Source organism: Silurus meridionalis, chromosome 29, assembly GCF_014805685.1.
Source record: "Silurus meridionalis isolate SWU-2019-XX chromosome 29, ASM1480568v1, whole genome shotgun sequence".
Lineage (NCBI taxonomy): Eukaryota > Metazoa > Chordata > Actinopteri > Siluriformes > Siluridae > Silurus > Silurus meridionalis.
Window position 1 is genome coordinate 2,895,066 of NC_060912.1, and position 15,507 is coordinate 2,910,572.

The 15,507-nt window shown below is 37.6% G+C and overlaps 1 protein-coding gene across 1 annotated transcript in view; it reads right to left on the bottom strand.

Annotated features, from left to right (window-relative positions):
* necab1 (N-terminal EF-hand calcium binding protein 1) overlaps positions 1–14,486 on the bottom strand; it is a 37,852-nt gene extending 23,366 nt beyond the window's left edge. The window contains exons 1-5 of the mRNA XM_046843722.1: positions 14,296–14,486; positions 10,431–10,455; positions 8,434–8,542; positions 6,490–6,515; positions 6,298–6,395 (exon numbers count right to left, since the gene is read on the bottom strand). Of these exons, the coding sequence (XP_046699678.1) occupies positions 6,298–6,395; positions 6,490–6,515; positions 8,434–8,542; positions 10,431–10,455; positions 14,296–14,382 (345 nt within the window). The 5' untranslated portion in view covers positions 14,383–14,486. The remainder of the gene's footprint in view (positions 1–6,297; positions 6,396–6,489; positions 6,516–8,433; positions 8,543–10,430; positions 10,456–14,295) is intronic.
* Positions 14,487–15,507: the final 1,021 nt, after the last annotated feature.

Below are 15,507 nucleotides of genomic sequence, written 5' to 3' on the forward strand. Positions count from 1 at the left end.
AGTGTAAAAGGAGACTTGAATTGTGTTCATCGGGTTTCCGACGCCATTCATTCCTTGTCTGTGACGCTCCGTTCTACTGCATTTCTCTATTATAAGGATGGTTACTATAGCCGCGGTGTCATAATGACGGTATTAAGAGGTGGATACGAGTTTTATTTTTCACCTATGCTTATATTTCTGTGAATTATTCTTCACTTTCAGGATTCTGACTATCCTGATGTGTGATGGCTAGTTTGCGCTAACACCTTCTGCAATATTGCTGTTGTCTATCTTTTTCCCCCCCTAAAAGCCTCCCCTCGGAGCCGGGACTCAATCAACACACCATCGTAATGATCTCCAGTAATAACTTGTGCTAACCGAGGGGAAAAAACATCCCCATGACGTCCCGATACACGTTCACGAGAGACACAAAAACCCGTTTTTTTTATCAACACATAATGTGAGCTATGACTTATCTAAGGGGCAATGAAAATCCCATTTTTCATCATAAACACCTCATATTAGGACAAAACAGATTTTTTTTCTCCCTCAAGCGGTTTTGTCTATTGAGCAGCATGTTTTTCCCAAGAATCCTGAACAGTCTGTAATTCCTGTACCTCTGGATATAATTGAATTCCGGATATTGCTTGTGGTTCGAAGTCGTTCTTTTTCGTTCTCTTAACTAGATTTTCACGGCGCATCGCAAACATGTCACTGGAGTATGAAACCAAGCATTCCGATATCTCGTATTTGCTGCTTTTTTTTTTTTTTTAGGATTTTTTACTAATTGCTTATCCGGTTAAACACAACATTCGTGTTCACACCTAGGTTGCGTCATGCTGTGATTCCAAGTCTCGCAATCTTTTTTTGTTCTATTCTACAACACTAATTCTTATTCATGAACAATTTTTTTTCTTTCGATCCCTGATTGCCTCGACCCTTCATGCTTTGCAGCGGCTTTTCACGGAAAAGTAAAAAAAAGTCTACCTATTAGTATTTAGTTGTCCTTGTTAGGGTGAGTCTTTGAGTCTTTCCCTCTGGGATGAAAAATGACGATACCATGGTAGGAGCAAAAGTATTCGGACACCCAATTTTTTCAGCCATATGTGGTTCTTCCCCAAACTCTTACCACAAAGTTGAGGTACACAATTTTATAGGATGTTTTTGCCATGAAATTTATCCTTCACTTGAATTCAAACCTCTTCCAATGCCCCTGTGCACAAAACCGGCTCCATGAAGATATGCTTTAAATGCTTTAGATCTCCTGCTATAGAGCTCCAACCCTATAGATCCACCTTTAGGATGAATTGGAATATTGACTGCACCTGAGGCCCCCACACCTCACCTACATCAGGAAGGAGTTAGCTCAGTGGTTAAGATGTTTGAATTCTAAACAAAAGCTCATGAGTTTAAATCCCAGCACCACCAAGCTGCCACTGTTGGGACCTTGAGCAAGGGCTTGTGGAACATCTTGCCAGAAGATTGGAGGTTATTGTAACAGCAAATGTGGACTAATTGTTGAATGGAATGTTCAAAAAACACCTGTAAATCCATCCTTAAAGCTAAAAAGCCCCAAATTATCCAAAGAATGTTTGAAAAAAACATATAGCAGTTTTTTGTATCTACTGTATCTCAATGTACTTTGTAAATTCTTCCTGGCAGCAAATAAAACTACTTGTTTTCTATATGCTTAAGATATTAAGATACAGATCATCCATATTTAAAAGGGTTTACACCGATCAGACATAGCATTATGACCACCTGCAACAGCATGAACTTCTTCAGCAGTTTGAGCTACAGGAGCTTGTCCGTTAGACCGGACCACATGGACCAGCCTTTGCTCCCCACGTGCATCATTGAGCCTTCGGCCACCCACGACCCTGTCGCCGGTTCACCACTGTTCCTTCCTTGGAGCACTTTTGATAGATACTGACCACTGCGGACCAGGAACATCCCACAAGAGCTGCAATTTTGGAGATGCTCTGACCCAGACGTCTAGACGTCACAATTTGTCAAACTCGCTCAAATCCTTACGGTTGCCCATTTTTCCTGCTTCTAACGCATAAAATTTGAGCCACAATAAAATGTCAGGTTGGTTTTGCCAGAGGAACCTTTAGGAATCCTGTTATCTTGGGCCGTAATTGAAGGAAGTGTCTTTAAGATGATTATAGTATCCCGGAGTACTGCTCGAAACTACTCGATTGGCTAAGGACGGTTTTGGTAATGAAGATGCACAGAAGAACATGCAAATACATGTCAAGAAAGGAAAAGGGAGAGGATCATTTGACCGAATGTTTGCTGATAGGCCAATCAGTGCTGTGGACAGATGTTTGCAGTGACCCGCTGACACAGCTGTGCTATTTCCGTACGTTATAATAACGTCTTTGAAGACCGCCTGTAAACCCAGAACATTTCCGAAGGGAATTCAAAGGAGGCGAGTTTATTTCCCATACACTGCAAATTGTCCAATTAGAGGCGCCAATTGCTGGCAGGTTGCACTGCATAATTACACCACCATATGCTCTCACACCTTTGTCTTAATGTTCAGAATACTAAATCTTCTGCACATTTCAAGTCAATCGTTCTGACCTTGAAGGCTGTAAAGGTAATCCTGAATAAAATAGGTGCAGGTGGATTCCAAAATGATATAAGAATCATGTTATGAGAAGGGACAAGGAATTCATGCTGCCATGACTCCAGTAGATTCGCAGAGCTTCTGTCATGTGTGTGTGATGGAACAGCGAAGAATGTGTGACAGTATCAAGCTGCTGGCTTTTTTAGAGTTTTTTTTTTTATAGTCTTAGAAAGCTTCATTCTCAATATACCATTCACAAGGAAAGCCTAGAGTGTTCTGCAATATTTCAGTGATCATCTACATTGTCTCTTCCAGAGCTATGGAACTGTCAGAGAGAAAATACTGACAGCATCAACAACAACAACAACAACAACAACAACAACAAAATAATAATAATAATAAAAACTTACAGCACCTCGTATTCCCAGGGGTTTCCATTCCATTATTATTATTATTATTATTATTATTATTATTATTATTATTAATGTTGTTATTGCTTTTATTATTATTATTATTATTATTATTATTATTATTATTATTGTTTATGCAAACTAATATTTAAATATCACTTTGATAATATAAAAAATACTAATGTAAATAATAATGTATTGTTTTTATATCTAATATATAAGTATTATTATTTATTATTCCAGAAATTATATAGAGAAAAAGTAAATAAAAACAGAAATGAAATATATATAAAAAAAAAAATTTTCATGCAAAATAAAAAAAGTGTTACAAATGTCTTCAATTGCTTTTTTAATTATTTAATATCATTGTTATTATTATTATTTATTTTATTTATTTTATTTATTTTTTTTGTACCACTGCTGCCTGTCTGACCGTTAAAGAAAACATGCAGATTGCTTTGGATTTCAATTATTACAGATAATAAAACTATAATGAATTTTCCAGTTACACAATTGTGCTCTTTAACCATTTAGGACACAGGTATGAAATTTGTTGCTTTATAATCATTATTTCTGATCTGTCTGATCCAAATTACAATGGGTTCTAATTGGAATCTGGTTCCTTTCAATGTTTCTTCTTCATATCATCTCAGGGAGGTTTTCCTCACCGCCATCACCCCTGGAATAATCATTCAGGATAAACGTATATAAACTAGTATGAATTAAAATTTTACTTTCTTACTATATGATATTTCTGTAAAGTTCTGTAAAGTCACACTATACTGCTTGCTAGACTTGAGAATGTTGTAGGAATAAAGGGAACAGCTCTCTCTTGGCTCAGGTCTTATTTGACTGATCGCTATCAGTTTGTGGATGTAAATGGTGAGTTCTCCACGCTCTATGAGGTAAAGTTTGGTGTTCCTCAAGGATCTGTCTTAGGCCCACTGCTTTTCTCTTTATATATGCTGCCTCTTGGTGAAATCATTCATAAACATGGGATTCGCTTCCATTGCTATGCTGATGACACACAGCTGTATATTTCAGCAAAGCCAGATGAGCTAGATCAGCTTAACAATGTTGAGAAGTGTGTAAAGGACATTAGACAGTGGATGCTTAATAACTTTCTTCTGCTCAACTCAGATAAGACGGAAGTACTTTTACTAGGACCACATGCAGCTAGAAATAAACTTTCCGATTACGTAGCATCTCTAGATGGTGTTTCTGTTTCAGCATGTACGGCTGTCAAAGACCTTGGTGTGACTATTGACCCGAGTCTTTCCTTTGAGTCTCACGTGAATAATATCACCAGAATCGCCTTCTTTCACCTTAGAAATATTGCTAAGATTAGAAATATGATGTCGTTACAGGATGCAGAAAAACTAGTTCATGCTTTTGTTACTTCTAGATTAGACTACTGTAACGCTTTACTGTCTGGGTGTGCGAGTAAGTGCATAAATAAGCTTCAGTTAGTCCAGAATGCAGCAGCAAGGGTCCTCACTAGATCTAGGAAATACGACCACATCACCCCTGTTTTAATTAGTCTACACTGGCTCCCAATCAAATCTCGCATTGATTATAAAATATTACTACTGACGTATAAGGCACTTAATGATCTCGCACCGCAGTATCTGAGTGAACTTCTGTACCAGTATGATCCTCCACGCCTACTTAGATCAAAAGGTGCTGGCTATCTGTTGGTTCCTCAAATAATGAAGACTACAGCAGGGGGCAGATCTTTCTCTTATAAAGCCCCACAGTTATGGAACAGCCTTCCAATCAGTGTTCGGGACTCGGACACAGTCTCAGTGTTCAAGTTGAGGTTGAAAACTTATTTATTTAGTCAAGCCTTTTATCAGTAGATTTTCTTAGGTAAAGGCACAGATCTGGAGGAACATGGATATAGAGTGTTTGGTGAACTGGTATATTTGTATGCTGTCGCCCCTCACATTCACACGCTCACTCAGGTTTGTTGACGGTGGTGTGGTGGGTCGCCTCTTATCCCAGAGATCCCTCATGTCTGTGTTACCTTCTGGTTCTCCCTTTTAGTTATGCTGCCATAGCGAGTCTTGCCGGAGTCCAAACTGCACAGTGACATTAACTTTCATACACCAATAGGGACACTTAATAATCCATATCCTTCTCTTCCTGTCACCCTCTCTCTCTCTCTCTCTCTCTCTCTCTCTCTCTCTTTCAGTCGAGTTAAACATGCTCCTGAGGCTCCAGTGACCAGTGTTCCTGCCCCTCTCCCTCCTTGGATCTTCACACTTCTGTGCAGCTCGGACGGTCTCTCATCAACACCTTGGGTGGTTCCATGTAATTCCGGAGTAGAACGGGTGCTTTGAGAACGGATTGGACTGTAGTTGGTGTCGGTGGTCTGCAGCACTGACTCGGGAGTGCAGTTTGCTTCTGATCATCATCACTGTACCCCACAACATTGTATATCTGCTTCAAATGGACATTTGGTGCAACCCAGATGAGGATGGGTTCCCTCTTGAGTCTGGTTCCTCTCAAGGTTTCTTCCTTATGCCATCTCGGGGAGTTTTTCCTTGCCACAGTTGCTCATCAGGGACAAACATACTTACAAAGAACATATTTATGTTTTCATCACCACATTATCTGTGTAAAGCTGCTTTGAGACAATGTTTATTGTTAAAAGCGCTCTACAAATAAAAATGAATTGAATTGAATTGAATAAAGTTGATTTTGTGGTAACGAAAATTGAATTGAATTGAACCGTTTAGAACATTCAAAGAAAACGATGGCATTTATAACCAAAAGCGCTTGAAAAAGTCTTGAATTGCGACAATTTGGGTTCCAGGTTTTCGTTCCTCGCTTTCTATGTTGTTCCTTTTATCCTAAAAATGATCCAGCATCAATACAGATGTGTTGTTGCTGTTGTTTTTTTGTAGAAAAACAAGTGGTGCAGAAGATATAAATAATACCCACAGGATTATGAAGAAGAATCTTTCAAACAGCATACAGGGTTTGACGTGTTGTCAAATTACAGGAGTCTTTGTAAAATCCAGGGACCGTGACAGTAAAATTATAAAGCCTCTGTTACAGGATGCAAACCTCTTATTAATACTAGAAAATTGCAAAACTTGAGCACACACTATATAGACAAAAAAGTATTGGGACACCTGATTTTTCCAGCCATGTGTTTCTTCCTCAAACTCTTACCAGAAAGTAGGAAAATCTTCTCAGAAGTGTTAGGTAATTATAAGACTAAAAATGGGACTTAATGATGGAATGGGATGTTTAGGTCTCCACAAACGTTCATCCATATAGCGTGGACAAGTGATGGGTGGGAAAAAAATACAGATAATCACCTACTTTTTTGGTTTTGTCCATAGCCTTCAATATAGAGACGTTCAGGTCTTCTAAAGCGCCCAGGACATTTTCATATTCTCCAAGATGCTGAGAGAAGTATTCTAAGAACAAGACAAGACGATATGTAAAAATCTGCTGAAATTTTCAGCTCAAGTTATAATACCGTGTTAGAAATACTGGTCATATGATGCTTACCGCATAGTTCTTCTGTGTCCACATTGCTGAAAAAAAAAATCTGATTATTTCCCATAGAAAACAATTGATCATTCGACCACACTGAAGCTGTGAGGTAAAAACACAACCTGCTGCTTTACCTGGGATCCGGTTTTAATCCTGAGCTCGAGTTTAGGTCAAGTCCTTTGGGATTCTACTGTCATTCTGTTATATTCTATACAACAGCATGAAAGAATCGAAGAATACACTACTTTTGCTGTCAATGCAGAATCCCGCATGTTTTTCCTTCCTGCGTTCTCTGGTTGCCTCCTGCCTTCCAAAAACAGGACGGTGGGTGGACTGGTTGTATATACTGAATGTCCAGGGTTCACTGTGGCTGTCAGGTGGTGATGGACAGTAACGAAGTAAACAAATTTTATTACTGTACTTAAGTAGCATCTGTACTGTATTGAAGTATTTCCATTCGGAGAGACTTTTACTTTAACTTCACTACAATTTAAAGACGAGCCGCCAGGGTCGAGCGAGCTCTCTGTTTTGATTGACGCTTGGTGTATCTACTGATCACCAACATACAACATCACTTCAACAGCAAGCAGAACATTAGAGAGGAGTAAATGATGGAAAAAACTCCTGACTCGAACTTGCCACAACCCATTTTTTTGGAAGCAGTTGAGCTCATGATCATTGTAGTTGATATTAATCAGTGTTTGACTCTAATATCATTCTATTAATATATCAGTGTGCTGAGAGTCACATTCGAGTCTTTTCGCATCAACTGAGTTGATTAAGTAAAGAGTCTCGTGACAATTTTTACTTTTACTGGAGTCATATTTTACTAATTGTCAGGTCCCAGCATCCACCATGGTCCCCCAATATGGCTGACACAGATGTCAACTCACAGATGTCATATACACAATATCTTCTGCAAGTTATTGCTCTCAGTGACTTAAACGTACCAATTTGTTTAAATCATGTTTCGGATTTCCTGTTGCTGGGCTATTTGCCCTTTGGTTTTTTCTGGATTTGCCCCCTCTGGACTATGTACATCATGTGCCTGCTCTTATCTGCACTTGCACCCACTTTCGTGGGGTCTCAAGTGGAGATTCGGGACCAAGAATTTACCAAAGAAAATGGTATGGATTCATTTTGTTCGATTTTTTTTTCCATTAAGCAATTTCTTTCATTCCTCACCTCATGTAGTACTATATATCTTTTTAAATGTGCACCTTTATGTTTTTATTGATTTCTTTTTATTTTGTACCACGTCAAAAATAAATCTTCCTACCGCATTTGTGATGAGGCGCTTTTCCCATCTAACCCCTGCTACAAAGTACCTGCAAATCAGTCTGGGGAGACGCTGCTATGGAAACCATGACGATGTCAATGATGAGAATTTCAATCGCATGGGGTTTGTAAGCCAGATCAACATATATTAACAAGCATAAGCGAAGACAGTGATCCAATGCTGGCGTCGTTTCAAATTCTGATACGTGCACAATGCAGACTCGGGTTACTAAAAAACAATCTCTTTATTTCCTTTTCCATTTTCTGAACTGAATTATGAACTGAAACTTAATTTCAAAAAAGTGTTAGCTTTTTAGCTAATTTAAAGGAATTTAAAGCCAAAGACCCTTTGACCTTTTTTTGTTGTGCTGAAGACATTGCCGTTGGACAAAAATGGCAATATTTTTTCTTCCTAGCTTCGAGTTAAACCCCATGCATACACACAGACAGAAACAATCAGAGATGATAACGTGACCATGTCTCGGAGCAAGTCCATGGTGTTTCAGAGCGAAAAATGCCCTCATAGACTGTGAATATTGTTCATAGAAGTGTCTCTGTTTATGACATTTGCTAGAAGACAGGAGGCTGACAACAGAGCTTGAAATATATATATATATATATATATATATATATATATATATATATATATATATATATATATATATATATATTTATACTTACTCTGTATTATGCGTATCAATCTTGTGGAAAAGCTCCTTTAGTTCATCTCCTGACAGAACTCCGTCTGAGAAATAAGCCTTAAACTCTTCAAAAGACAGCTTCCCGTCATCTAAAACCAATAAACACTGTATTCAAACATCTGAACATGCCATCTGTTTTATAAAGAGTTCAAAACATGCATTTTATTTAGTCATTAGTACATACAATATGTGCAGTGTAAACACAAAGATGTCTTGTTCTAATGAAAAGCAACAGCATGAGGTTTGTGTTGACTCGGTGTCTCGAGATACGTCTGCGAATGGTGACATAACATAAGGCCAGCGGTGAGTCATGGAAGCATGCGCTTAAAAATAGAAATCGCAACAGGCTATATGGACCATAACCACTCATTAAAAAAAAAGAAATGGACAAAAGGATGTAAAAGACGAGCGGTGGAGAGCAAGACAGGAGGCGGAGCACTTTAAATTGAAGGACTGGGAAGTCATCGGCGTGTTATCCTGCAGGACATGTAATACACGGGCTTTAACTTCAAATGTTTTGAGGAAAAACACATACCCAGTTATTAATAGTGTGATTACTAGCTTTAGTGGGTAATTAGTAAAGTGGGCATTAATTATTCATCCAGCCATAGTTTGTCCAAAAATAATGCAAGAGTCTCTATTCTCCTTTATCCCTTGCACATGATTTCTCTCCCTATAATGTTTTCATACATGCCCTTATTCAGAGCTTATTTATGTATCTCATTCATACAACTGTGCAGTTGAGGTTTAAGGGCCTTGCTTAAGGGCCCATCAGTTGCAGCTTAGTGGTGGTCGGATTTGAACTCTTCTGATCCGAAGTCCAACATCACAATTTTGCGACACCATGCAATATCAAAAAGTTTCGAGACTAGTTTTGTAACATGCCAACAGATGGCAGCACAAGGCTGCACGCACAGTCACAGGGAGCACCGACCTTCATAAGTCAGTGTGCCAAAAGACATCGTCCTGTGTACATCGGGAGCTGTTCAGCTGGTGCTGTTCTGTCACCGAACTCTCTTCACACGAGTTTCTCGCAGGAAACAACAACTCAATTTCGCTCCCACCCTCATCGCTAGATTTGTCTACTGCGGACTTCACCCTCTTCCTGAAGATGAAGATTCAGGTCAAAGGTCGTCGTTTTCACACCATTGCGGAGGTCCAGAAGTTGCTTGACACGCTTTGAAAAGAAGACTTTCAGGACACATTCCAGATGTGGTAAGAACACTGGGATTCTGTATTGCTGTGCAAGGGGACTGTTTTGAAAGTGATAGTGTGTATATGTAGATAAATAAAGTACTTACTTGTTAACTTACAAGAAACTTCTTGTAAATTTATTGTTACAGGGAGGTGGTAGCTCAGTGGTTAGGATGTTGGACTTCTAACCAGAAGGTTGTGAGTTCAAATCCCAGGAAAAGCAAGCTGCCACTGCTGGGCCCTTGAGACCTTGAGTGCTCAGTAAAATGAGACAAAGACTTTTACAGAGCCCTTACTCTGGAGAGTCCTTGCGAAATTTCCAAATAAGCATCTCCTCGCAAAACCATCTCACCATCTCCATGCTGGTTCACCTTTCTGTCCTGTCAAACTGTATTCGTTTCAACGTGATAAAAATCTCTCTCTTATTCCTCAAAATCGCCACCAGTCGTGGACAGCGACATTTAAGCGATCGGTGAGATTGTTCAGAACACAATGGCGTTCGTTTCTTGCCAAATTCTCCGTCTGAAATATTGACTGATATTAAATGCGGTGTGGAGGGTCTGGAGTGTTTCCATGGCAACCGTGTAACAGCATTGAAAGAGGACAGTGTTAATTGGAGGCAGTCAATCCGCATGCATCGCATTCACATACACACATTCACACACACATTTACATACACACACACAGTTTGGTGGACACGTAATAGGAAAATGTCATACAGTGACACAGGAACATATCAGAGTTCTGGGAAGACTGGGGGAAAAAAAAAGACTTAAGTCTCACCATTTTTATCTGCTCTTCTCAGGATCTGAAAAGGAGCATATGACATGGTAAGAGAGCAGAAATTCACAGTAAAATGTATTTATTCTGGGGAAAGAAAAGGAAAAATTGAGACACAATTAGGCCTTGTTACATCCAAACCCCAGTGTGGTAAAATAAGTATCTGTGATTAGGGCAATGCGATGCGATGCTCACTTTGTGCCAGGATGCTCCTGGGTTTTCAGTGTCTGGTGTTAATAAGGGAAAGTTAGGATGTGCACAGATTCAGAAGAACATGTGGTTCTCACAGCTCGGTACCACTCTAATGATTAGAGTTTTATTTCGCAGCGAGAGTACTCACACTTTTAATATTCATATTATCGTCTATATCGTTGTCAGAATGCCAAAAGTGTGCTACAGTTGTTAGTTGTTTTCTGAGAGAAGAAAAAATTATCTCTAGTTTTCAGGCCACTGTTTCAACTCAACGTTAGTGCTTTCCATTTTTTGTTGAGAGAACTTTTGTATCATTTGCAGGAGACGGGTTAGAGCTCATTTTGTGTCATCTTGGATAATAGACTGTTTAGATTTACATCTATATTTTCCTGCTTTTTTATTATTAATGCTTTATCTCACTATCTGGAGAGTGGAAATCTATTATGGTTTTTAAGAGACACGTGCACATTTCTTTTGTTACTATACAACAAAACAGGATTTGACCAGGATTTCCACTGAAAAATCCTCCTTTAGCATGAATAACAGCCTTACACACTTTCAGCACCTGGACAGTTCTCCAAAAATTCAGCTGAAATATTTTGCCATACCTCTTTTAAAACTTGCTAAAGGTGTTCTTCAGTAATTAGAGTTTTCTAGAGATTTTGGTGCGGTGACTGGGCAGGCCATTCCATGATAAATAACACTCCAGAAGATTGTTTGCTCTCTAAATAATGCTTACAGAGCTCGAAAGTACGCTTCTGCTCATTGTCCTGTATAGTGAAGTCGGTTATAATGAGCCGCAGTCCAGATGGAATTGCATGGTGTTACAGTACGGAATGGATGCCATGGTTTCTTTCACCTGGAATAAGTTTTCAACCTTTCCTGCTCTAAAACAACCCCAAACCATTAAGCTGCCACCTCCATGTTTGACTCTGAGGGTGAGGCGGTCTGCTATCATCTTCTTTACTGTTCTCATTCAGAAGCCAAAGAAAAAGAAAAATTTGGACTCATCTGTCCACTTTCTTTAATTTATTTACTGTTCAATTTGCGTAAGTTATTTTTATTTTATTTTTTCTTACTCTTGTTACATAGAAACATAAGGAACTAGCATGTGTCTCAACAATTATAAAAGACTAGCTGATTCTTTTGACAGGCACTGTACCTGTATGTGATACATTTACATTACAGGTTTACTGTATGTTCAAGCAAGAAAACATTGTGTTTGTGATTTTTCAGTATAAAAGCCAACAACAGTACTGAATATTTTGAAAAATTAATCCATAATGTACTTTCAGAAAGGGACAACATATTACTAATCTCTTCCTTAGGCTATGCATTTGCAAGCAAAAATAAATAAAATGCAAAAAAAAAAAATTTTAGTACATGGTCTAGACCAAATATAATGACAATTTTGCTATATTTCCCAGAACAAAAGAACCAGAAGATGGCATATGCCATTGTTGTTAAAGGTAAACCATTTATATTCACTTAAAAAAAATCATTCGTAAGCTGTGATCTTGGCAGAAACCCGCTGATGCTCAGGGCTAATAATTTCTCCACACTTGTTTCAGCAAGATTGGCAGGCATGTCAATTACATTTATTTCTGTTCATGAAATTCGTTTATGTTCTTTAAAGTTTATTATGCACTTGATTTGGATAGCGCTTTTAACCATGGACATTGTCCTAAACTAGTTTTACAGATTTACCAATTCAAGATTCATTTATGAATTTATTCCCAATGAGATGATTGTAGAAGAAATTCTCCCTGAGACTTCATGAGGAAGAAACCAAGAGAGGAAACAGACTCAAATAAGAGAACTCATGGAGACTTGAATTCAAAATGGTATTAATTGCGATCCGAAGCTATTTTCATGGTCCGTGTTTACCACCCACAGTAATCTCATGTTTCTTTAGACTGTTCATGTAGAGCCGGCCTTAGCAGCAAAAACTGGCTCTAATTGATAAGTCCTCCATTCAGAAGTAGGGTATCAGGATAGATTAAAAAAAAAAAAAACGGAAAGCAGAATGGGGTTGGGTTTCAGTAGCTGTGGTGTCATTTCATTCTCAAACAATTTAACTCTGACATCTGTCTACAGCTCTTATTATGCCAGCTTTCTGAAGAAAAAAAAAAGGCTTCTGTTTAGATCCGTATATCTTCCCCAGCTGGTGATCTCTGTGTGAGTGGGGATTAAACAAGAGTTTTAATTGTTGCTTTTTTTTTTTCTTTTTTTGTAGATAGTTTGTGTTTTTTCCAGTTGTTAAGAATGAGGAAGAAGCTAAAAAGCTGAGAAATCAGTATTTGGATGCAGGTTTTCTATGAAATAATAAGTGTGTTCTGAGGAAATAAAATGAAAATTTCTGAATTGAACGTGTGAAATAAATGAATGCAGATCATCCAAAAGATATTTGGACCTAAATATAAAAAAAGAAAGAAAAAAAAACATTTGTTTTTTATTTATTTGTTTATTTTTACATTTTATAATATTTTTTGATTGACAGACAGACAGACATACAGACAGACAGACATACAGACAGACAGACAGACAGACAGATAGATTGATAGATAGAAAGTATTTGGAGACTGGATCATAAAGTATCTAAAATCTGAACATCTCATTCCACATTTAATCCCCATTGCTCCTTTAATCACCTCTACTCTTCTGGAAAGATGCTCCACTGGATTTTGGAGTGTGCTGTTTTGCTCATAAGTGAGGTGAGGAGGCCTGGGTGCACACAGCATTCCAGTTCATCTCAAAGGTGTTCAAAAGGGCTGTAGAGCACTATGTCAGACCACTCAACATCTTTCACACCAAATGATGTAAACTCTGGATTCATTGAGCTACAGGGGTTTGGGTCTTCTAGATGTCTTGTACAATTGTGTGCCTCCGACTATGTCATAACAGTTTGGGGAATCATATATGCTGTGAAAAAGTCGTGTTTCAATAAATATATGTAGGAGGAGCTTAATTCATTCTATAAAGGTGCTCGGTTTCATCCCAACTGCATTTTAACCACAAATCTGATCGATGACCTAAGGACAAATTTTACTGATGAAGACTTCAGCTCACTTTTGTAAGCCGTCATCCGGATGAGAGTGTCTACCAAATGCCCAAATGCACATGTAAATCGATTGCTAAACAAATATAGCTTCTTTTTTTTAGTCCAGCTGTTTATCAATTCCTTACATAAGAGATGGAAGCAAATAAGAGATGAGAGTGGCGTGCAAAAAAAATATTACAAATCTCACATGAAGTGTTACACCTGCTGTGAATACATGTCATGTGCATGAAAACATCTTGTATAATGTTTAAAATAAGGCAAATTGGTCAAATATTTATTCTTTGGCTTTAAAAAAAATCATATTGCCCAAAAAAAAAGAATAAAAAAAAATAATAATGAAATGTTGCTTATTTATTAATTTTTTCATATACTCATTAATTTATTTATTCTGAAATATTCTCCATAAATTCATAATTAGGAATTTATTCGACCCTTTGAGGAAAGTCCATAATAAAATAAATATTTGCATTCACTAATGTATTAATTCCTAATATATTTTTCAATAAATAATAGTTTTTCTGCTATAAATAATATAAATGCCAGCATTGACCCTAACCACCCAGGGTGCCATCACTTCTCTATTCATCACATAAATATTAAGATGCAGCTACTCACGTCTAAAAAGATTGACATTCCCTTCTTCAACTCCACCGGAGTGCCAGTTTCATCCGAAAGTGACTGCAGCTCTTCGGAACAATCCATGTTAAGGGTTTAAAAAGATCAGAATGATCGAGATGATGAACACCTCGGAATACACTCTTTCACGAGGACGCGCACAGACGACCGACTGGCTGCGCCGGGAAACCGCGCAGCAGCAGGTGACGCTGTGCGCGTCCCCGGATCAGGCAGTGAGCGCGCCTGGCCGCTTCAGCACCAAGAATATGGACTGCATTTTATTAAGACGGATTCCTTGATTAAATATATAAAATTATTAATTATTAATTTTTAAAAAATATGAATAATTTTAATATATTTCATCAAGGAAATATATTTAAATTATTCATATTTTTTGAATTAATAAAATTTTACAAATTTTAATATATTTCATCAAGGAATGTATTAAAATTATTCATTATTCATTTAAAAAATATGAATAGATCTTTTTAAGTAAATCCTGTGCAGAACGTGGTCCAGAACCCCACCACATACTTTATACTCTATTCAACACCTTAATCTTATACTTAATCTTATATATATATATATATATATATATATATATATATATATATATATATATATATATATATATATATATAAAATTTTACTTATATATCCACTGCACCCAGTGATCAAAAATAGGAAGTGCAACAAGAACTAATAGAGATCTTCGGGGCAGGTAAGTTCTTGTTTGTAGCTCTAAAAGAACATCTATACACCACTAGTGATGGAAATGTACCTTTGTATCCTGGCATGGTTTAAAATTACATCCTGTTATTTTTCATTTCACTAATGTTCTGCTGAACTGATTTGTTCTGCAAAATGTAATACTTCTGCGTGATAAAAGTACACTTGCATGGGGTGATTTCATTCCGTATTATTGCAATAAATATTTGAGGGTACAAAAATGTACCAATGTTCAGAGGTACATTACTGAACAGCTGGAGCGACAAAGCATTTCTACTGTTTTAGGTACATTTCTATACCTTGATTTTTCTGTATGTTTCATGCTGCCCCAGCCTCTTGAGAAGATCAGTTGACAGAACAGCTAATGAGGTTGCCAGATCAGCTTACATGTATAAAATTTGTATGTGCTTTTTAACACATTTAGTCCCCAATTGCTGTTAAAATAACCTTCACTTTTCCACAGATGTTCCACTAGTTTTTAAA